Source organism: Oncorhynchus tshawytscha, linkage group LG16 (genome assembly GCF_018296145.1).
Source record: "Oncorhynchus tshawytscha isolate Ot180627B linkage group LG16, Otsh_v2.0, whole genome shotgun sequence".
NCBI lineage: Eukaryota > Metazoa > Chordata > Actinopteri > Salmoniformes > Salmonidae > Oncorhynchus > Oncorhynchus tshawytscha.
In genome coordinates, this window is record NC_056444.1 from 40,965,978 (window position 1) to 40,990,872 (window position 24,895).

Sequence of the window (24,895 nt, forward strand, 5' to 3'; positions counted from 1 at the left end):
AGGTAACTTTCTTATTCTGTAACGTTACATCGGTCTCCAGAGAAGAGGAATCGCAGATAAACAGCACGAGCTCTGTGTGCCCAAATGGTGTGAGAGAGCACTAGCTGACTGTGCCCCTCAAATAAATGTTACTAGGCCAATGATGAGTTCTAACACTCAGTTACTTTGTTTCAGACCACAGCACCTGAAATAATGGAGAGAGACAGAAGGAGCACAAGCACAGAGTCGACCCTAAAGCTTTTTGACTAAAGAGGAAAAAGGGAAATAATGTCATTCATGGCTAATCCAATTATAATTCATCAAGAGTTAGTAATTAACAGTTATATATTGCATTTTGTATTTCCTTGTTGGTTAAATAAATCAAATGTTATCTATAATAGTCCCCTTTTCAGTCATGTAAATAGTTAGCAATCCAATTATAGTTAATCAAGAGTTAGTAATTAACAGTTTTATTTTGTATTTCCTTGTTGGTTAGAAATAAATAAAAATATAGAGTTGAAATTTCAAGTCTTTATTAGTTGAAGCCATCATCGCATATAACACCTATTACCAACGTTTGTTAAACATTGGCGAACGTTGGACGTTTGAAACCAACCAACGTTGTAAAATACACAAACGCTTGCCAACGTTTGTTAAACGTTGGTGGATGTTCATTAATGTTTAAAAAGGAACTAGAAGCCAACGTTGTAAATTACACTAATACCAACGTTTACCAAACGTAATCTGACCCCTACACTTGAACCAAAACCGAACGTTTATCTTAATGCATTCAGAATGTTCATACAACCAATCCAACACCTAAAAAAACTTTATAAAGCCTATTTTTGTTGCTACCTGGGAAGCTCTATCATCAGTGTTGTACCAAGTAACTGCATGCTTTTTGTGACCGGTAAACATCAATTGATCATGTATTTTCAGATACGCGAGGGTAGAATATCCATTTGACATGTAGCTAACGTTAGCTAGCTAGCTAAGCAAACAATGTGTGTCATTTATCTTACTTCATCATAGATTGGACTTTTGGCATTGACCAGATCCGGGTTTTCGGGGTTTTAGCCCCGAATAATTTTGTCTCAGCCCGAGCCTTTGGATTGTGTAAAACAAAATAGACTACAATGCAATTAATAGTCCAAATCATGAGCCCCGGCCTGCACTGCCTTTTTAGTAATGCCTAAAATCAGCACTTCTGTGTACGGTGGCACTTTAGGAGGCGCAGTCAGAGGGGTTTTTGAAAGTAATTTTGGATTTGTCCAAAGATATTCTATTTCGGCACATTTTCGTTCTCTGACGGAGAGCGCGAAGATGAGAACCGGAAGTAAACTTTGTTAGCTTGCTACTAATATAGCTAATTTTGTTAGCCCATGATGATGAGGCTATTCAGTTATTGGCCTCACGGTAAGCCAGATTTGAGTAACTTCCATTCCAACATGTTGACTCAAAATGTGCAACTGACAAATAACGTTAATGTTAAGATAGCTAGTTAGACAAGAAACGGCCATGTGGGAATCGTAAGTGGCTCATTTCTTGTTGAGGTGTTTTGACTGATTTCATGTCAATGCAAATATGGCAAAAATTCCCTAGCTAGCAAATCAACAACTGTAATGATGTATTTGAGAGACAACAAATTGGTCATTGTGCAAATGTATATGTTTTCAATAAACATTGGAGACGAAATATAGCTTACACATTGTCAACAATCTAAGCCAACCTCTGTTTTGCCCCATGGTTGCTTGTGTCATTTTTGTTGCTAAACAACCAACCTGTCTATATATAGAGACAAAAGAGTGTACAGGAGAACATAGAGAAAGAACACAGGTATTGTGGTGATAGGTTGACAATGTTAAATCAGGTTTAAAATTGAGTGCTGCTAATATCATTAAGGAACAGAAAGGATCCCAGATTTGTACCTTTAGTTCAATTCAGGTAAACATGATTTGCCTGTTGTTCATATTGCTTGTGTGTGTGTTCAGAATACCTGTAATAATAAGAGATCCAGGAAAGCAGAACTTCAGACAGCAAGGAAGAGAGGGGAGCAGACAGGACAGAGAGAGAACAGAGATAGAGGGGAGGCCCACCCAAGACAAACATGTATCATATTCCTCTCAAGCCAAAGGAAGTAGTTGTTGCTAAACATTACCTATCAAGAAAAGAAAGATGCCATTTCTGAAAATGTCCTTTGTGTATACACTGTTAGACCCGGATCCCACACTGACCATCCCAGTTAGCAGCTGCAGTATTAAGACGTCAACATACCTGTTTTAGGAGCACAATGACTCAAGATAGAATGCATCATCATGACAATTGACAAAAATATATTAACATGCCTGGGAAAGAGTGATATCATAGACAGGATTGCACAGCTGACAAATGCTACCCTCAACTGGTAAGTAGCTTTGTTTTACTGTAGTAAATTTAATTTCTAATCTGCATGGATGGACTAACATCCTATTACTGTGTAATATAACCCCCAGTTATAATACAAGTCTACTGTGAATGTGAGTTTACGCAGTTCCATTTACAAAATAGCCTCCAACACTCTCCTCAACAAATTGCATGCAGTCTATCACAGTGCCATCCGTTTTGTCACCATCGCCCCATATACTACCCACCACTGCGACCTGTACACTCTCGTTGGCTGGCCCTCGCTTCATACTCGTCGCCAAACCCACTGGCTCCAGGTCATCTACAAGTCTCTGCTAGGTAAAGCCCCGCCTTATCTCAGCTCACTGGTTACCATAGCAGCACCCACCCGTAGCATGCGCTCCAGCAGGTATATCTCACTGGTCACCCCCAAAGCCAGTTCTTCCTTTGGCCGACTCTCCTTCCAGTTCTCTGCTGCCAATGACTGGAACGAACTGCAAAAATCACTGAAGCTGGAGACTCATATCTCCCTCACTAGCTTTAAGCACCAGCTGTCAGAGCAGCTCACAGATCACTGCACCTGTACATATCTCCTCTGTAAATAGCCCATCCAATCTACCTCATCCCCATACTGTATGTATCTATCTTGCTCCCCAGTATCTCTACTTGCACATTCATCTTCTGCACATTCTACCATTCCAGTGTTTAATTGCTATATTGTAATTACTTCACCACCATGGCCTATTTATTGCCTTACCTCTCTTATTTGCAAATGCTGCATATAGATTTTTCTACTGTATTATTGATTGTATGTTTGTTTATTCCATGTGTAACTCTGTGTTGTTGTATGTGTCGAACTGCTTTGCTTTATCTTGGCCAGGTCGCAGTTGCAAATGACAATTAGCCTACCTGGTTAAATAAAGGTGAAAAAAAAAAAAAAAAAAAAAAACATAATCCAAAAGGATGGCAGCCTACAATCTCAATCCTGCTATATTGCGTAACCACGACATGTTGTGGTCTAGGCTGCCACCCTTATGATGGAACTGTACAGTGTGCGCAGCACTGACAAACTCACATTAGTTAGCAGTAATATGACCAACATCAACATTAAGATTTTTTTTATTGCCAAAATAATGCTAAACACTTTTTCTTCATGGAAAATTACAATAGTCATGCACTTGTAATTTGTACTTGCTAATAGGTTTTATCAATATTATTAACAGTAGCTATGGGTTTACTGACCACAATCCATTTAATTAATATTAAGACGTGTTGATTATTACTGCGCAAGGGGGGTGACAAAAGACTTTAGGCAAGCCATTTGCTCGGCTCGCAACCACACAGCACAGCGATGACTTTCAAAAAGTTGAGGACAAGCGAGAGTGGGGACTGTAATTTCACATTTATGTCAGAATAATTTGAAATATTTTGTGATCTGTTCAAGTCTCTAGAGTGCAGCTGATAGCTAGCTAAGTAGCTAGCAAACTTTACAACAAAGACAGAACTGGGTAGCTAAATATATTTGGCCAGCTACAAGGTGGGAAAGTATAACTAAGTGATTTGCTAACTATTTAACTTGCTGTATGGGTTAACTAGCTATCATAGTTTGTGAGAGATGGGCATTAATAAGCCACTAAGGGGAGATGAAGACAATGAGTTGTCCATATGTAACTACTTAGATAGCTAAGTACTAATGTAGTGGAAATGTCCTGTATTACCAAATCACAAGAGAGCAAAACCCACACACAAGTCAGAGTTATCATAAAGTCCATCTTTAATTATATGAGCTCCATTACAACCCTGTGCAACCCACTTAGGGCATCAATTCAGTGTCTATAAATGAATTCTCTGAGAGTGCTTACACATTGCAACTGAGATCCTTTATAGCAAAGACACACAGCCAGACAGCATTGGCTATAAATTATCGTTCAGCTTTGTCTCCTAAACTATGCTCTTATCTCGCTCTTGGTACCACTCAGGACCAAAAACAAAACCTCATCCACTAGCATATATCAAATACACCCCTCCTGGACAACATCACAGAGACAGTGAGCCTCCTAGGCCATATACTAAATCAAGATAAGGGCAACCTCAGAGGGGACATGTAAATAGTTAGATACATTCCCATAAGAAGACAAGCCTAACCTCTCCCCAATGGGAAAAGTAGGGAGTGACTGGCACACAGACATTGTGGAGCCAAGAGATAATTGGTTCCCCCTCAATCATCCCTTCACATGGTTTAAAAGATACGTTTACAGAATTAATAAAACATGTTATTTATAAATGTTACCTAAAGGTTTCTGATTCTGTCACGACACTAATCAGGTCAACATTTTGTTTAAACTTCCACCCCCTCTCGGTGTGTGCATGTATGTCTGTGCGCACTCTCACTGACAAAAGCTTGAAAAAAATTTGAGCTGTGTATTCGCCTTACCAGAGTTTAGTTAGGCTGTTCTGCACTTCACTTTATTGCTGAGTGACAACTGTAATAGCTAGCTAGTGATATTATTGTCATACCAATGGCATAACTGATAACGGTCATGGTAGGATAATATCAACAGAACTGTTTTTACAATATGTTGCTATGCCAAGGCTTATTTGAGCTTTTTTCACAGATCAGCATGGTTTTGGTGGGCTGTTACACAAGTTACTGTATGTTGAGTTTTTGCATAAAACACATGAATAATTTATTCTAAAACATGATACAGTATATTAGGACAATCCGATACGTAATGTAGATACGATACAAGAATGCGTTTTTATTCATGAATTCTCAGTTTTACAAACAGAGATAATGACAGCAAACAATACATTGAGAATACCCCCCCCACCTCTCAACTGGAGACAACTGTTTTTTAAAAACAGAACACAACATTGCTCTTAAAGAATTGGCACCTTGCTTCATTGATATTTGACATACAGTATGAGGACTATGCTTGGCATTTAAAATAATGACTGTGGATCAGGGTTGGTTGCATGTTGTGTTGCCCATCATCACGTGAAAGATAGCCATTTATTGACTGACATATCCAGAATGTGTGCAGTTGTAGTGCATGACCAGAAGAGGTGACCTAGGATACCCTCTGCAGAAATGCATTTAGGGCATATCGGAGAGACCGAGGTAAAATGAGTAATTTGGTACAGGAATATTGTAGTTTGTGAATCACTTTGTATTGAATAAGTTGGTGTCGGGAGTTTATTGAGCACAATTGAATATCTTGAAGGCAATCAGCCCAACATTCATCAGTAATTTCCATACCAAGGTCTTCCTCCCAGGTCTCCTTCAAATGTTGTGTGGATACAGAATAATATGTTGTAAAGTGGTCTACAAATATGGAGATCAAACTCTTGGAGCCAGGGGCGAGGTTCATGAAAATATACAATTGGCGGGCAGTTGTAAATGTGGTATATTTAAGCGAACGTAGTTTCTTATCTGAAGATATCGGGAAGAAGTTAGATGCGGGGAGATCTTACATTTCCCTCAACTGTGCGAATGTGGCAAAAATATTATTGATGTAAAGGTCTGCAATAGTAGTAATGCCCTTTCTCTTCCAAAATAAAAAAGTGTTGTCAGTTAGTGGGGCGAGCATGGTCATGGCAAATAGGACAGACAGAGGTCTCCGGGAGACCAAATGTTTTCCTTATTTGATACCAAATGTGTCATGATTTTTTTTGCATAAAGTTATTGCCGTAATACCTGTTAGTTGATGAAAAGAGAAGTGCTGGAAGAGAGATGTTGTGTATATCTTGTTCAATAGCGAGCCATGAAGGGGTGGAGGGTTCTACTATGCCAGGGTATGCATCCTGCCAATAAAGTCAGTGCTCTAGCATTTGCTGCCCAATAATAATGCTGAAAATTTGGCAGGCTCAGACCCCCTAATTGTTTGGGCTTGATTATATGTTTAGAGATACGGTGTACTTTGTATCCCCACACAAAAGGCAGATAATAAAATCCAAGGATTTGAAAAAAGCTTTACTTAAAAATATAAGCAGATTCTGAAAGAGAGAAAGAAATCTGGGGAATGTAACCATTTTAATAGCGTGCCTCTATGTTGCGCTTCAACTTGTCGAGGTAGTTCAATTTATAAATCAATTTAGAGTCCTTAGGGATGATAACCCCTAAATATTACACCTTTGATTTAAAAAGGTATAGGTTTAATGAACTCTGGGTTTTAAGTTACCTTTAGGAGGCATGAATTCACTTTTATCCCAGTTTATGGTGTACCGAGAGTTCTCCAAATTATTCAATGAGATCCAACAGCGGTGGAAGTGACTCTTCGGGGCGTGAGACCAACAAGATGATGTACATAGGCAAGATAGAGCGAGAATCGGTGATCAATGTTTAGAGGAGCAATGGCAGGATGGCCTCTGATACTGATAGCTAGGGGTTCCATAGCAATGGCGAATAGCAATGGACTCTAGGGGCATCCCTGGCAGCAGGAACGTGGAAGTGAAAACAGAGGTGATTTATTGTAACTAGTGAAAAACTGAAGCCGTCGTAGAGTATTTCAACCCAAGAGACAAAACTCTCCCAAACCAAACTTGGTCAAATGCTTTTTGAGCATCAAGTGCAAGTATTGCAACTTTAGAATCTTTGTCATGTCTGGAATACATGATATTCAGTCGACTAATGTTGTAAAATGAAAATCTGCCTGCGATAAAACCAGTTTGGTCATGATGAATTATAGTCGAAATGCATTTATTTAGTCTGTTCGCGAGTATTTTAGTAAACACCTCGAGTTCGCATCCGAGGAGGGCAATAGGACGATATGAAGATGGATCGGTTTCATCTTTATCTTTCTTTAATATTAGGGAGATATTAGTTTCAATGGAGTGTTTAAACAGAGGAGTAACCTTTTCTGAATAAACTTTGTAAAACTTCATACCAAAGCCGTCAGGGCCAGCCGCTTTCCCATTAGGGAAGGAACGTACTGCAGAGACAACCTCTTCGAAAGCTCTCTTCATTTAGCTCCCTTTGAGCAGCGCCGCATAATTTAGGTAGGGAAAGGGAATGGCGGAAATCAGACATTTTTGCGGTATCTGCAGTGGTCTTTGAGGTGTAGAGGTCTTGATAAAACGTTGTGAAGTGTGTTAATTCCTTTTGGGTCCGTAGTAACAGCTCCTGTACTAGATTTCATTCTATGACTAGCTCTATTGATTGGCCTGTATACCTCTCAACTGGCGCGCCAGTAGTTTTCCCGGTTTGTCACCGAACTCAAAGTGTTTGTTTAAATCTTTAATAGCATTGTGTTTACTTGGTTAGAGAAAATAGTATTGTATTCATATTTGAGTTTTATGATGTCATTCAACTTGGTGCTTCTACATAGACTCTCTCAAGCTCTGGGAGCTGGGCCTCAATTTCTAATCTTCTCTGCACCGAGGTAAAGACAGTTTCAAGTTGGATATTCGACAGATATTCTCGCTTTCAAACTTCAATAGCTTTCAAACCACTTGAGCCACGGACTCCAAATAAGTGTCATGATGTAGGAAAAATTGCACGAAACATTGCACTGGTCATATTTTCAAGATTTGGACATTCATTCACTTTCCAAAGCTAATTAACATTTGGAAATGTGAGCGACATTTTGTATTCCTAGTTGAATTAGTTAGGGAGTGTAAACTAAGTACAAACTTTTTTACATTTGAATTTCAATAGCTCCTTGGTCATGTGACCTACTGACCTCAACCGAGGTTCAGAATGTCCACTGACTACCAGTTAGTTTGTCCATTTTCACTCGATTTTACAAGAATTTTTATAAAATGTTACATTTCAGTAGCTCCTTGGTTATGTGACCTACTGACTTCAAAGAAGGTTCAGAATGTACACTCAGTGGGCAAGTCAGATCCGTAATGTCGGAATAAGGATTGGCTCTAAGGGCTAGGTCGGTCGGGCTGGGGTGCGAAGCGGGACTCTTGCCGCGGCTGGGGAGTAGTCGCTCCGTCGCCCTCGCCGCCGGAAGTTCATTGTGCGGCCCATCTCGCGGTCTGTTGTGCGTGGTCTCGCAAGTGGATGCGTGCAGATTCGTCAGGGTGGTGTCCGTCAGCGGGCTTGGATCTGCGGACAAGGGTTGGATCCGGCGGTTGGTGACGGCGACTCTGGACCGCGCCGGGCCCTCGCAGATCTCCCCAGCTACGGCGCTCGCCGGTCCTGTTCGTGCTGGGTCTCATCGGAGCCTATCAGTTGACTTAGAACTGTTGATGCAATGTGATTTCTCCCCAGTATTCTGAATGTCAAAGTGAAGAAATTCAATGAAGTGCGGGTAAACGGTGGGAGTAACAATGACTCTCTTAAGGAGTCCTTAGCCTTAGTAAGGGAGATAACGAGGTAGCCCTCTAGCAGGGCTCTTCGAATCCCTCCCTGTATGTCACCTGTTGTCGCTAACGATGCAAACCAAAACGGGAGTTACCTCGTTACTAGTCCGTACGCAAAGAGAGTCTTGCAGACTGGGTGTTGATTGTTAACGGTAGGCGGAGGTCGGTCCTGGAATATGGGACTTTCGGTCAAGCATAAAAATGTGAGGGGGGTTCCACCAGACCCAATGATTTGCTGCGGGGCTCTTGTAAACGAATCCTGACCTTGACAGGAAGCCAATCAGAGAATGATGTCTCAAAATCATCCCTGGCTTTGGATGGGAGGGGGGGTTTAGTTCTGGGAGATGGCTGATGAAAGTGTACTACTGGCATCAGTCTGATCACAGAGCGGCTGTGGTGAAACGTTTAAACACGCGTCCCTTAGCTAACTCTAAACTGTGAAGGTTTGAATCGAATGCGGGCTTTGGCTGGACCTGCTAACAGTGGAGCACTAAATTGAGATGGAATGTGCTTAGCGGTTATGGACACCGCCATGTCTCAGGTCCGCCTGGGTGCGGGACTCTACACATTCTATGTGGGAGCTCTCCTCCACGCTCCTTGGAGCATGTAGTGGAGATGGCATGTGCCTTACCATTAGCTGACACTACCAGGCCTCAGGCTTGCCTGAGTGCAGGACACCACACATTGTAGGTCGGGAGGTCTCCTCTATGCTCACTAGACTCGAGACGGAGACTAAACCCATTGGCCCTGCAGTGATAGAGCATTGCATGGATCTGGATCATGCCCTACGAAGTAGGGAGAGGTATCTCCAGCTTGTCTGGGGAGCGAGGCCTACATATGTTGTGGGTAGTACCATCCACGTCCATTGATTTGCTGCGGACCCTCTACAAAGTATTGACTTTGGGAGGGTGAATAGATATGCACGCTCAAGTTCTCAATTTTTGGGGTTTTATTTCTTGTTTGTTTCACAATAAAAAAATATTTTGCATTTTCAAAGTAGTAGGCATGTTGTGTGAATCAAATGATACAACCCCCCAAAAAATCTATTTTAATTCCAGGTTGTAAGGCAACAAAATAGTAAAAATGCCAAGGGGGTGAATACTTTCACAAGGCACTGTACACATTCTGTATGACTCAAAAAGGATAAACATGACAATGAGGCTATCCCCACTTCTTCTGTAGGTGTTTAACTAAACTGACACATTCTAGTGAGATAAGCCCTAGTCTCTTGTGACAGACAGTTACCAGTACTGGGTTCTGAGATTATAAGGACTGACTCATGGCTGATCAGAAATTAGTCTACACAGTTTTGAGACAATTTACAGATGTAGGATCTTAAGGAATGCAGATGAGCTTCATGATTTCCATAAATCCACTGTAAACCAGGCCTTCCGGGTGGCGCAGTGGTCTAAGGCTGTGACACTAGAGATTCTGGGTTGGAGTCCAGGCTCTGTCACAGCCAGCCGCGACCGGGAGACCCATGGGGCGGCGCACAATTGGCCCAGAGTTGTCCGGGTTAGGGAGGGCTTGGCCGGCAGGGATATCCTTGTCTCATTGCGCACTAGCGACTCCTGTGGCGGGCCAGGTCGCCAAGTGTACGGTGTTTCCTCCGACACATTGGTGCGGCTGGCTTCCGGGTTGGATGGGCATTGTGTCAAGAAGCAGTGCAGCTTGGTTGGGTTGTGTTTCGGAGGACGCATGGCTCTCGACCTTCGCCTCTCCCAAGTCCGTATGGGAGTTGCAGCGATGAGACAAGACTACTACCAATTGGATACCACAAAATTGGGGAGAAAAAAGGGGTGAAAAAAAATATAATTATAATATATAATTATATTAACTCTATTGCACTTTTCATGTAGCCTACTTTTGACCAATAAAAATTACCATTCTGAACAAAATTTAAAAAAAAAAAAAAATCCGCATTTATTCACATTAAAAGTATTTTGTCTTAGATATAAGATATATTTTCTTGCACACATTGTTGTTTCCTCACCCTCTCTCTTCTGCATGTTCTTCCCAGTGACTGACTGCCTCCTTCTCTGATGCAGTGGTACGTCTACTTTTAGAACCAATGATCACATTTCCTTCAGCATCAGTCACTCCCAAGTCCCCTTTGACTTCTGTTACAATTAACTGGTAATTAGAAAAGGTTTTAGGGTTAACGCGCACACACCACACACACACTTTGCAAACACATTCTCTAGCTACTTTTAAAACTTGTCTCGTGAATAAAAAGTTCAATTTCATCAAGCCATGTTTGCAAATGTGCTCTGCTTCAAAGACAACTTTGTTTGCATTTGAGATTACTTACCAGACTGAAAAACATTCCTAATGTGATTTATACAAATGTAATTACACTAAAACATCTTCTGAATAGAGTTTAGCTCATGTCTGAAAGCAGAGAGAAGCCTTTTCTACCACATAGAATTGCCTACAGCGAAACATTTAAGAATACAACAGTGATAAGTGACTGGAACCTGGGCCCCTATTCATAAAGGATCTCAGAGTGCTGATCTATAGGATCAGTTTGTTTTAGCCTTTCAGACTATAATGAATATGAACAGGTGGGACCTGATCCTAGATCAGCACTCCTACTCTGAAACTCTTTATGGATATGGGCCCTGGTATGTTTGTTTCAGACCGATGGTCATATGGTTCCTACTGGCTAACCCACATCCTGGTCTCTCCACATGTTAGACGTATGTGACAGGCTGCGCTCATTATATTCTGGTGACTTAACGCATCATATGTTTCTACCATCCATCTTTTCTGGTGGCCCAGACGGACACCCACGCTAGACTTTTTCTATTCAGCGCTCATAACATGGTCATGTGTGTAAGATGCGGATACGTTGTTAGTTTCCTTTATCATGGGGGATTGGAGCACTGTTGCATCATAGACCCTATATAGCAGTTTACAGTGTAGTCGGAAAGTATTCAGACCCCTTGACCTTTTCCACATTTTGTTACCTTAAGGCCTTATTCTAAAATGTATTAAATTGTTTTTTTCTCTCTCATCAATCTAGAATTTTTTGCAAATGCATTAAAAGTAAAAAGCAAAAATATAAGATTTACATAAGTATTCAGACCCTTTACTCAGTACTTTGTTGAAGCAGCTTTGGCAGCGATTACAGCCTTGAGTCTTCTTGGGTATGGCACTGGCACACCTGTATTTGGGGAGTTTCTCCCATTCTTCTCTAAAGAGCCATTCAAGCTCTGTCAGGCTGGATGGGAAGCATCGCTGCACAGCTATTTTCAGGTCTCTCCAGAGATTTTCGATCGGGTTCAAGTCCGGGCTCTGAATGGGCCACTCCTGGACATTCAGAGACTTGTCCCGAAGCCACACCTGAGTTGTCTTGGCTGTGTGCCTAGGGTCGTTGTCCTGTTGGAAGGTTTTTGCTCTGACATGTACTGCCAACTATGGGACCTTATATAGACAGGTGTGTGCCTTTTCATATCCAATCAATTAAATTTACCACAGGTGGACTCCAATCAACTTGTAGAACCATCTCAAGGATGATAAATGGAAACAGGATGCAACCGGAGCTCAATTTCGAGTCTCATAGCAAAGGGTCTGAATACTTATGTAAATGTTACATTTTCTGTTTTTATTTTATTTTTAAATACAGGTCTAAACCTGTTTTCGCTTTGTCATTATGCAGTATTGTTTGTAGATTGATGAGCAATTTTTTTCATTTAATCCATTTTAGAACAAAGCTTTAACAAAAAGTCAAGGGGTCTGAATACTTTCCGAATGCACTGTATAATGTCTGCCTCCCAAAGACTCCCTATTTGTTGCACTATTTTTGACAAGGGCCCATAGTTCTGGTGAAAAGTAATATGAGGAATAGGGTGCCATTTGGGACACAGGCAGTGTAAGGTCCTACTCGTGGTCAATCCTTGATGAGAAAACATGTCATGAACAATAACATGAAGGGTGTCTGAGGGTCACTCAGGGGATTTGTGCTTACCTTTCAAACACTCAGTACAGAGAAATGTGATGAGAGGACTGGTGCTCACTGGAAGTGTGTGTGGACAGCGACAATGTACAGTTAGCTGATTGTATTGTGAGACAAAGGATATGGTATAAAGCAGCTGGGTTGTCAAGTCCTCAAGTCGTCAAGGGCCACACATCTGCAGTATCAACACACCCGATTTCCCAGGTGTAAATGAGACAAAGCAGCAGGAGTGCAGTCCTCAAGGAGCGGAGTTTGAATCCCTGGTGTAAGAAGAGAAGTGTGTGTGTATGTTCCTGATAGATGCCTTCTTGGCCTTCGGAGACTCGATGACCAACAGACAATATCAGACAAGGGACCAGGAGTACATTGGTGAAAAGGAGACTGAAGAAGAGTGGAGGTAGAGAATGGAGAATGAAGAGTGGGGTGCCATAGAGAGGGAACAACGCAGTGAAAACAGAGGTGGTGAGGAAATACATGCTCCATTTTATTAGCCCTTCTCGTGAGATGGGACAGAGGAAGTTAATTCACTACTACGTGTCAGGGGAAGTGATGTCATAATCAGAAGCCGTGGTGTCATAATTCAAGGAGGTGGAGTAAATCACTACAGTGACAGAAGGAGTGATGTAATAACACTACTGAGTAATTTGAATTAACACAAACTGTCTACGTGCCTTTTAAGTACTTAAATTCATATTTTTTTTTTAGCTATAGCAACATCCCACTGGGCACAGACGTCAATTTAATGTCTGTTCCATGTTGGTTCAACTTAATGTCATTGAAATGGTGTGGAAACATTAATTCAACCAGTGTGCGCCTAGTGGGATATTGTAATTAGGGCTGTCAAACGATGAAAAAAATGTAATCGAGTTCATTCCAGGATTTGCTGTGATTAATCACAAATTCTGAATTTGCTCAAATTGAGCTGTATTTTAAGATTGTCTGATTTTGTCCAAAGTAACAGTACTCAAAATAAAGTAGATGAATTAAGCACACTTTCTTTAACCTAAATGTCAACTTGTTTTGACATCGCATTGTTTTTAGCTGAATAGGTGATGTATTTGGGATGTTTTCAGTGTATTTTGAACGCTTTCAGACAATGCGATTAGTTGTGAAAAAGAAATGTGTGCACTTAAATTACAAAACCTTAACTCGAGTTAGCTGATTGACAGCCTTAATTATAATACATGGGGAAAATGCTATGAATGTATAACTAAACTCATAGTTGTGTCAAGATAAAGGACGATTGGACCGTTAGTATAGTATAGGTTTTTTTTTTGTAATTCTGAAAGAAAATGCTGAAACAGCTCTTCTCTGATTTCTCTCTGAACCTTTGGACATTTCATGCTCAGAGTAAAACGATACACCTTTTCAAACTAGAGTTAAATACTTTGTATAGTACCATAAAAACCATCTCAAACCAATGCTCAGGACTCAATCTGTTTTTTATACATGATATTTACGCAAAGATTGAAGTCTCCCTTATTTCTTGCCGGCCTTCTTTCTTTCTCCCTTATTTCTTGCTGTCGGGGCTGAAGACACTTATGGTGAAGTCTGCGCTCTCTGTGCCGTACTTGTTCTTCACCAGGATGCTGTACTTGCCCGAGTCTGTCGTGTTCACCGTGGTGATGGTGAAGCTGGCGTACTTGCCCGACTCGAACTTCATGATGTAGTGGTCGTCCGACACTATCTCCCTCTCGTTCTTCAGCCAGACGACCTCAGGCACGGGGTCGCCTGAAATGTTACAGGTCAGGTTCAGGGCCTGGTGGGAGAGAGAGACGGGATCACATACATATACAGTAGGGTATATCTGAAATGGCAACCTATTCCCTCTATAGTGCACTACTTTTGACAAGAGCTCTGATCAAATGTAAGTGAATACTAGGGTACTGTAATGGGACATTTTTTGAGTTCTCCTTTTCCTGTATTTGATATGTAATAAACATGATTGTATGTGCGGGGATATGCACACCGATGCATTCCCATTGGGGAATGGAGATAGGAGTTAACATTTTAATCAAAAAGTAAATAATAAAAATTTAAAAAAACTTTTAAAAAGGCACATGTATGTAAACAAAAACAAAAAAACGATCTGTCAAAAATATACTGGTGTTCTTTTGTCCATCTTCATATTTTATTTTTATTGGCCAGTCTGAGATATGGCTCTTTTTTCTCAGTTGAGGACTTGTGAGACGTCTGTTTCTCAAATTAGACACTAATGTACTTGTCCTCTTGCTCAGTTGTGCATCGGGGCCTCCCACTCCTCTTCTATTCTGGTTAGAGACGTTTTGCGTGGTCCTGTGAAGGGAGTAGTACCCAGCGTTGTATGAGATCTTCAGTTTCTTGGCAATTTCTCGCATGGAATAGCCTTCACTTTGTTTCTGGACATTTTGAGCCTGTAATCGAACCCACAAATGCTGATGCTCCAGATACTCAACTAGTTTAAAGAAGGACGGTTTTATTGCTACCTTCATCAGCACAACAGTTTTCAGCTGTGCTAACATAAATTGCAAAAGGGTTTTCTAATGATCAATTTGCCTTTAAAAATGATAAACTTGGATTAGCTAACTCAACGTGCCATTGGAACACAGGACTGATGGTTGCTGATAATGGGCATCTGTACGCCTACGTAGATATTCCATTAAAAATCTGCCGTATGCGAATTGGAGTGGGTCTAGGGTTTCCGGGATGATGTGTTGATGTGAGCCATGACCGGCCTTACAAAGCATTTCATGGCTACCGACATGAGTGCTACGGTACATTAGTTATCTAGGCGGGTTACTTGGGCAAGAGTGATCATACAGTCGTTCGGAACAGCTGGTGTTCTCATGTATGGTTGGGTGTTGCTTGCCTCGAAGCGAGCATAGAAGATATTCCGCTCATCTGGTAGGCTTGTGTCACTGAGCAACTCGCAGCTAGTTTTTCCCTTTGTAATGATAGTTTGCAAGCTCTGCCACATCTGACGAGCGTAAGAGCCAGTGTAGTAGGATTCAATCTTAGTCCTGTATTGATGTTTGATGGTTCGTAGGAGGGTTCTCCTTGAAAGAGGCAGCTCTAGCCTTTAGCTCAGTGCGGATGTTGCCTGTAATCTATGGCTTTTGGTTGGGGAATGTATGCCGTCGGGACAATGTCGTCGATGCACTTATTAATATCCTCAATGCCATCGGATGAGTCACGGAACATATACCAGTCTGTGCTAGTGAAAGTCCTGTAGCTTAGCATCCGCTTCATCGGACCACATCCGTATTGAGTGCATCACTGGTACTTCCTGTTTGAGTTTTTGCTTGTATGCAGGAATCATGAGGATAGAATTATGGTCAGATTTACCAAATGGAGGACGAGGGAGAGCTTTGTATGTGTGTCTGGAGTAAATTTGTTTTTTTCCACCTCTAGTTGCTCAGGTGACATGCCAGTAGAAATTAGTTGACAGATTTCAGTTTTCCTGCATTAAAATCACCGGCCACTAGGAGTGCCGCCTCTGGATTAGCATTTTCTTGTTTGCTTATATACAGCTCGTTGAGTGCGGTGTTAATGCCAGCATCGGTTTGTGTTGGTAAATCGACAGCTTCGAAAAATATGGATGAAAACTCTTAGTAAATAGTATGGTCTACAGCTTATCATGAGGCATTCTATCTCAGGCGACCAGAACCTTGAGACTTCCTTAATATTAAATATTGTGCACTAGCTGTTGTTAACAAAGCGACCCACACCACTCCCCTTGAGCTTACTGCCATTCTGCCCTGCCAATGCATAGAATAACCAGCTAGAATATTATCCATGTTTTTGTTCACCAAATATCAGAGAAACACAGGATATTACAGTTCTTCAGGTCACATTGTTAGGATAGTCTCGAACGGAGTTCGTCCAGTTTGTTCTCCAGTGATTGTACATTCGTCAATAGAATAGAGGGTAGAGGTGGATTATTTACTCGCCAGCGTAGTTTCATCAAGACAAATGCTATTCAATTACAGTAACGACAGTAGTTATAATTTGTTACTTTACACCTCTGTTTGCACCCGTTAGTCTATAATTATCTGTTGTTACTAAGTATTGACCTGTTTAACTGCCAGTATCAAATGTCTGCCAGTGTTGAATGTTATGTTTAAAGTTTGACACCAGACTAGATTCAAGGACACACTGATAATATATCTGTGACACTGTGTGATTCTGTATTAGCTGATGTTATGATTTCCTACAAGCCTGACAGGCTGGTGTTTACAGAACATTCGGTGCTGTGTGATTAATATATAAAAGGGCCTTCTCAGAGAGGGCCCTCTAGACATTTTCTCTGCTTCTGTTCTGGAGGTGCCTCCCTGTTGCAACTTGTATTAAACCAGATTGATTTTGATTGGCTATCTGTGATTGTTCTGCTCTTTTATTCACTTTGAAAATCCCTATTACAGGTGGCATTTCAGATGCAACCATAGTAGTGTCATACACTATCAAGCCTGCATGGCCAGTTTGGGACTGTGGACATGCATAGACAGATACAGATCCATCCAGACATGGTTACCTTGAGCTCCTGTATGGTGACAACGTCAGGCAGGCCTCCCGCCACACGAGCACGATCTGAAAAAAGGAGCACCAAAATTAGGCCACTGAGCTCAGATCAGTTTGAAAATATCAGTACCCACTAAAAATACAGTGAGCAGTCCTCTCATCCCCATCTTATAATAACGTTTTTAATAGTTGAGGTGTGTGCCGTATGTGTGTGTGTGTGAGAGAGAGAGAGAGAGAGAGAGTGAGAACTTACTTCTCTCTGCAATTGCGGCCGCTCTGACAGTGGAAGAGACAGAACAAATTGAAGAACAAAGGTAAGAGAAACGAATGCAGAGAATGTGTTTGGAGCCAGGAAGCGTGTCTAAGCAAAGACTTCATCTGTCTACCCACTTCCCTTCCTCAAGTCCTATCAGAGACTGCCTGCTATTTAAACAGTACATGCAAAGAGAGAGTGAGTGGCTGGGCAAACAGGGAGGAACACCAAAAATAGCAATGACATGAAAAGAAGGACAGTACTTACTGACACATCCACAACATGTAGATAGGCTTACACAATGTGTTTTTGTTGTTGTTGTTGATGTACAAAAATCCACACATTTTAGGTCACTTACTTGAGCCTCTGGAACTCAGCATATGCGTCATCAAATGCTGCAATAAAAAAAATATGGTTAATAAGCCTATCAAAGCATTGGTGTGGTGGGAAGCTGCCTAATTCAAACCTAGATGTAGGCCGCATCCCAAATGGCACCCTTTTCCCAACATAGTGCACTACTTTTGACCACACAGCCTTATGGGCCCTTGTCAAAATTAGAGCACTATATAGGGAATATAGGGTGCGATTTGGGAAGCAGATGTAGTCTCACCCTGGCCGGCCAACTCCACAGTCCTCTTCAGACCGCCCTTCCCATCGTGGAACTCAATGGCATATTTGCCCTTGTCTTTCTCTGTAGGCTCTGTGATCTGTAGCCACAGCTGCTCTCCTACCACACCACTCTTAATGCGGTCTGTGAAGGCTATCGCTGAATCCCTACGAGAGAGGAAAACAGGTCACTGACTTACACACATATAGGCTGCATCAGACGACACACACCTGACAGTGAAATTTACTTGCAAATATACTCACACATGCAGACAAACGCGCGTAACATACTTCACACTGTTTGCTTAGCGAGTGCTGCTTCCTCCTGATTTCAGCTCACACCGAGGCTCAAACCCAGGACCGCTGCCTTGCTTGCACACGTGACCGCTCTCCCAAAGCGTCTTAGCGGTCAGCACCACCGAAAAGCTAGCTATTCTGCAGTGCTAGTAGGGACACTTCAGGCTGAGGAGCATGTTTCAAAACATCTCCATGCACTACATTCACCCTCCAAACTTACAACACAGCGGCCCCAGTGTTGAGCTGAGCACAACTGCAAATCCGGGTCACGGCACCATCTGTAACTGACATCACGCTGCTTGCTTAGCGAGTACCGTTTCCTCCTGATTCACCTCACACAGAGGTTCGAAACGCAGGACCGCCTTGCTAGCACACGTGAACGACATCCCAAAGTGGCTTACCAAGTCGGCGCCACCGAAAAGCTAGCTATTTGGCAGTGCAAGTGGGGACACTTCAGCTGAGTAGTAAGTCTGTGTGCTACATGCACACACCAGAGGATGGTGGGTCGAGCTATAGGAGGTCAGGCTCATTGTAATGGCTGGAATGGAATTGATGGAACAGAATCAAACACATGGGAACCACGTTGCACTCCGTTTAAATTCATCCATTCCAGCCATTAAAATGTGGCCGTCCTCCTATAGCTCCTCCCACCAGCCTCCATTGACAGACATAAAACACAGAGAAGTAAGGAGAGTACACACTTGTGGTGCCAGGTGACCTGGAGCGCTTCGTTGTAGTAGCTGACAAAGGAGTACAATCTGATGCCCTCCTCTGTGCTCTGGATCTTCAGTGCGGTGGAGGAGTTGGCTAGCGGAGGTTACAGAGACGTTACACAGTGCAACATTATAGAGAAGTTTCAAAGTGCAACATTAAAGACTTTACACAGCACAATGTTACACAGCTCAACTTTACAGAGGGACACTTTAGGGATGTTTTGAACACAAGTAAAACTTAAGATGATGCTTCTACTACGACAGTGACACATGTACTTACCGATATGACTGAACATTTCATTCATCAAGTCTCTGAAACCTGGAGAACAGAAATGTGACCATAATATAACTTTGTAAAAATGACAGACTTGTGGCGTTACTGTACAGACAATGAGGTATGAGGGTTTAGTCACCTTGTTCTGTCAGATTCAACGTAGAAGTGTCCTTCCCTCTGTCATCCTTCATAACAATCTCATAGACACCGGCATCCTTCTTTGAGATCTATAAGAGAAGGCTAGGTTTGAGACACACATCTAAAATGCACAGCCACCATTTTGTAAAGGAAGAAAATGAAAATCTCAAGCGAAAAGGCAAGCTTTTCTCCCCTGCTATGGGTGCTTGCAGGACACATTTATAGGACGCGAAAGCAAAAAAGCATTCTCAAAACAAACAAAAAACAAGAAGATGGCAGAATGACCACTTTTGGCAGGGCTGGGCAATTATTTTCCACGGAGGGACAGAATCATATTACATGATTATACATAATGTGCATGACTGTGTTGACAGATATATCTACTGTAAATCATATCCAGATATAGTACTTATTTTACTTTTTTAACATGCACAGAAATAAACCACATCCATGTTCTCCTTTTGATAGGAAGTTTCATTATTAAAACATGCAATGAACTACACTTAGGTAAAAGTACACTGTGCATTCAGCACCACGGACAGAACTCTTGTTAACGGGTATACACAAAAACACAAGAAAGGGAGAGCTCAACATTACATTTAAACAACCCAATCAGTGAGGAGTGAAGTCTCTGAAGGGCATTGACTAGAGCAGTGAAGTCAGGTATAGTTTTTGACGTCGCTATGCGCAGGATTGCTGAGAGGTGAGTCAGTAAGAGATGATCTGTGCCTTGACCTGTTATAGTTCCTCACAGAAAATGTCTGTTCATATACATAGGTTGGTGCAAACATCTCCTGAGCATGACTCATAATCTTTGGAAAGTTTCTCATCGAGAGATTCATAGAACCTCGTCAGTGACATTGGAGAACTATTCAAAACAATCACTGCATCAGACTGAAGAACGATCAGCTCAAGTTGCAGGTCAGTGGGAGCGTTATCCACATTGAAGGTGGAAGGAGAGGAAACCAACAGCATGTCATTTTCCAACACTTCGAAATCCTCAAAACGACGACAAAACTCACCTTTCAAAGCACGCAGCAGCGATGTATACTTCTTCCGCTGGTCATCTGATAGGGAACAGACTAGTAGTGTCGGAAGGTGGGTGAGATTATTGGCTTCTACTTGATAGGTCAGTAGGAGTCATTTTCCCTTGAAGGCTTTGATAAGGCTGTACATCTGAAGTGAAAAAAGTCCCTTCCCTTGTAGTTTGGAATTAGAGTTTATTCACGAGGGCCATGATGTTCATGGTGAAGGCAAAATCAGCCATTCTTTATCTTGCAGTTGAGGGAAATCCACATATTTTCCTTTCATTTTCCAAACTCCTAAACCCTCTTAAGCACCTTCCCCAAACTCAGCCATCTCACGTTTCTGTGGTAGGGAAGATCTGCAGGACCCGACTGTCTCTTCCAACAGAGAGACTAACTGCCTGTGGTTTAAAGATTTTGCCACTTTAGTGACTGCATCCACAACATGGCTCATTTTCAGAACACATTTACAGAGAACCTCCTGATGAGTAATGCAATGCAGGAAAACATTTTTCTGATCTGGGTTCAGCTCAGCTAATTGATCTTGCATCCTTTTCAAAAGGCCAACGTTTTTTTCCTGTCAAGTTTGGTCACCCGTCAGTGGTCACACTCAAAACGCAGTCCCAGCATTGCCACACACTTCTATGAACCTCCCCCAATAAATCTTTCCCTGAGGTTGTGCTCTTCATTGACTGCACTGAAGCAAGCTCCTCTGTAATCTCAAACTCTGGGGTTTTGCCTCGTAAAAATATCAACAACTGTGCCATGTCATGTGCATCACTGCTCTCATCCAGGGCCAAAGGCGGAATCTTGTCTTTCAACTGTTGTTCCATATTCTCAGTGACGATGTCCTCAACGCGCCATGTCACTGTTCAACTTGACAGGGAAACATTTCCAAACAGCTCTTTCTTGTCGGGGCAAAGTATTGCTACCGAGTCAATTAAAACATTCTTTAATGAATTCGCCCTCAGCGAATGGCTTGATATGTTTAGCAATTTTGTGGGACAGTACATAGCTATCTCTCGTAATTCTGTCATTTGCTGAATGCAGTTTTGTGAAAAGTCCTTGCTGCTTTTGTGTGCGCGAGTGTTGCAAAATAAATGTACACATGCATGTTATTCAATCATTGCACCCACACTGCTCGCGCCCGCCAATGAGCGCCTGTGTTGCCAAGCGCTAAAATAGAAGTCAGTTCTATTTGTGACGCTGAACCAGTGCAAGTCTTGCCTCTCTCATCTCCTGATTGGCTTTTAAAACACTGTCAAACAAATTCAGAACACATACTCATTCCAGGGTTTCTTTATTTTTACATTGTAAAATAATATTAAAAGTGAAAACATCAAAACTATGAAATAACACATATGGAATCATATAGTAACAAAAATAGTGTTAAACAAATCAAAATATAAGTAGCCACCCTTTGCCTTGATGACAGCTTTGCACTCTTGGCATTATCACAACCAGCTTCATGGAATGAAATGCATTTCAATTAACAGGTGTGCCTTGTTAAAAGTTAATTTGTGGGATTTCTTTCCTTCTTAATGTGTTTGAGCCAATCAGTTGTGTTGTGACAAGGTAGTGGGGTATACAGAAGATATCTCTATTTGGTAAAAGACCACATCCATATTATGGCAAGAACAGCTCAAATAATCAAAGAGGAATGACCGTCCATCCTTACTTTAAGTCATGAAGGTCAGTCAATTGGGAAAATTAAGAACTTTGAAAGTTTCTTCAAATGCAGTCGCAAAAACCATCAAGAGCTATGATGAAACTGGCTCTCATGGGGACCGCCACAAGAAAGCAAGACCCAGAGTTACCTATGCTGCCGAGGATAAGTTCATTAGTTACTGTAATCACCTTAGATTGCAGCCCAAATAAATTCTTCACAGAGTTCAAGTAACAGACATCAACTGTTCAGAGGAGACTGTGTGAATCAGGCCTTCATGGTCGATTTGCTGTAAGGAAACCACTACTAAAGGACAATAATAAGAAGTCTTGCTCGGGCCAAGAAACACGAGCAATGGACATTAGACCGGCGGAAATCTGTCCTTTAGTCTGATGAGTCCAAATTTGAGATTTTTGGTTCCAACCGCAGTGTCTTTGTGAGACGCAGAGTAGGTGAACGGATTATCTCCGCATGTGTGGTTCCCACCGTGAAGCATGGAGGAGGTGGTGTGATGTGTCATCAGGGTGGCTACTTTGAATATTTGACATACTTTGAAGAATGTCAAATATATTTATATTTTTTGGGATACATGATTCCATATGTGTTATTTCAGTTTTGATGTCTTCGCTATTATTCTACAATGTAGAAAATAGTAAAAATAAAGAAAAACCCCTGGAATGAGTAGGTGTGTCCAAACTTTTGACTGGTACTGTATAAGGATGTTAAATTATTTACAGAAGCGTGGCAAGAATGTGCCCCAAAAGCTGTCAGAATCACCGATTTCTGAAGATGTTAGGATCAATAATTGTTATATTGTTGAATTAAATTTTCATAATAGACGGGTTGGTTGTTTAGCAACAAAACCGACTGGGTTGGCTTAGATTGTTGTCATGTAAACTATGTTTCGTCTCCAAATGTTTATTGAAAACATAAATACATTTGCACTTGTTGTCTCAAATACATTGTTGTGGTTGTTGTTTAACTAGCTACAGTAGTGAGTCTTTTCCATATTATTAGCATAAACATGACATGAGTCAAAACAAGACATGGTAGCAATAACAAGCTACAACGAGCTGAAACGAGCCACATACGATTCCCCACATGACAACTTCTTGTCATTGTTGCTAGCTATCTGACAGTTCAGAATCATAACGCCACATGGCTCATTGATGTGCAGGCACGCATCATTTTTGTGACCGTCAGCCAACCCCTCTACAGCAAGGACTGATGATTTGGTTAGCTAAACTAACAAGTCTGTTTGGTTACAAAGGCAACTACGGTAGCTACCTAGTAAACTTGCTAGCTACTTCAGTGGATGTTGGAACACATTTCTAGCAGCAAATGGGTTACATTATAGTGTGGTATAATCAAATCGGGGCTCTATACGTTTACCTTCCACGTCATGCATTATTCTCCATAGAACACATAGCTAGCACCTCATAGGGTTGGGTTAGATGCTGGGACTGGAAATGTGAGAAATGTTGATCAATTCAGTTAAGAGTGATGTATTAGGCTATTGTATAAAGACATTCTTTTTTTTAAAGATTACTGTAAAATAAACTTCTTTAATATAATAAACTTCAACCTCTTTAGACCACCTGATGCTCAACTTATCACCAATGAATCTTGTAGCCAGAAGATTACTGTAAAATAAACTTCTTTAATATAATAAACTTCAACCTCTTTAGACCACCTGATGCTCAACTTATCACCAATGAATCTTGTATCCATGACGTGTGAGGAACATACAGTATTTATGATATATGAACATAGACGTGCAATGATACAGTTTCATAGTTACATACAGTACGCAAATGAACACAATGTTTGTATAACATCACTAAAATATTCAATACATAGTATGTTAATACATGTGCAAGTATAATCATTGAAACATGATATTTTCCAACCTTTACCTAGCCTTTAATGTACACAAGAGCCATTCAAATAGTATACCGAAATCTGCAAAACAATACTCTCTGAGCTGTAAAGACAGGTGTTGTGCAGTATGGTCTTACAGTCCCTGTACTTTCTCATGTATGAGATGCATGAAACATTAGAATTCCTCTCACCTGAGCAATCTCCAGGTTGAGCACTCCCTCTGTGAAGGTGAGATTCCCGTCTCCCTTGACCTCACGCCCATCCTTGTACCACAATGCAACCGTCTCCTTCTTTATGTTTCCAACCTGCGGGAGGCGAAAGACACCTATAATGTTCAGGTTGTTGTCCAGATGTTGCCCGGCTACACCCTGGTAGTACCATCTCATCTGGAAAGTTGAGCTGAGCTGGTCTATTTTCATAAAACCCATACTTCACATTGTGTGTTCTTTTCCTACCTTGCACTTCAGGAAAACACAGCATTCTGGGGTCACTTCATAACTCAAGTACTCAACAAAATGAGGGCCTGCAAAAAAACAAAACAAAGCAGGAACTATTCAGTAGTCTACAATTTTGTGTCATAACATACCGCTATTCTATTTTCTTGATTAAAAATAAATCCCATACCTTGCTTTCTGTGCCACTCTTTGCACATGAACTCAGACTCCTTCTGCAGCCCTTTGAACACTGGGGAAAGGAAACAGAACTGTATCTACAAATCATATTCATCTTTCTTGTAATATAGTTATTATGATGTGTTTCGTACATTGATGTGGATATTATTTAAACAAATACATTTGTATGTAGTTCATTCATAGTAATCCTTTACTGCCCCCTAGTGGAGTATGTTAAGATCTAACTTCTGATCCATAGTGGGGCTTGTTTTTTTTCTTTATAACAGAGGGGTGATAGCCTGG

General features: G+C 41.4%; 1 protein-coding gene across 3 annotated transcripts in view; it reads right to left on the bottom strand.

Moving 5' to 3' along the window:
* Positions 1-13,091: 13,091 nt before the first annotated feature.
* The window catches only part of LOC112215661 (M-protein, striated muscle), a 44,767-nt gene continuing 32,963 nt past the window's right edge, over positions 13,092-24,895 (bottom strand). For all 3 annotated transcript variants that reach the window (XM_024374878.2, XM_024374879.2, XM_042299159.1), the window contains 11 exons: positions 24,606-24,665; positions 24,437-24,504; positions 24,173-24,286; positions 19,411-19,498; positions 19,278-19,316; positions 18,986-19,091; positions 17,992-18,155; positions 17,740-17,776; positions 17,382-17,404; positions 17,142-17,197; positions 13,092-14,390 (listed from right to left, as the gene is read on the bottom strand). In XM_024374878.2, the coding sequence (XP_024230646.1) occupies positions 14,142-14,390; positions 17,142-17,197; positions 17,382-17,404; positions 17,740-17,776; positions 17,992-18,155; positions 18,986-19,091; positions 19,278-19,316; positions 19,411-19,498; positions 24,173-24,286; positions 24,437-24,504; positions 24,606-24,665 (1,004 nt within the window). In that variant the 3' untranslated portion in view covers positions 13,092-14,141. The remainder of the gene's footprint in view (positions 14,391-17,141; positions 17,198-17,381; positions 17,405-17,739; positions 17,777-17,991; positions 18,156-18,985; positions 19,092-19,277; positions 19,317-19,410; positions 19,499-24,172; positions 24,287-24,436; positions 24,505-24,605; positions 24,666-24,895) is intronic.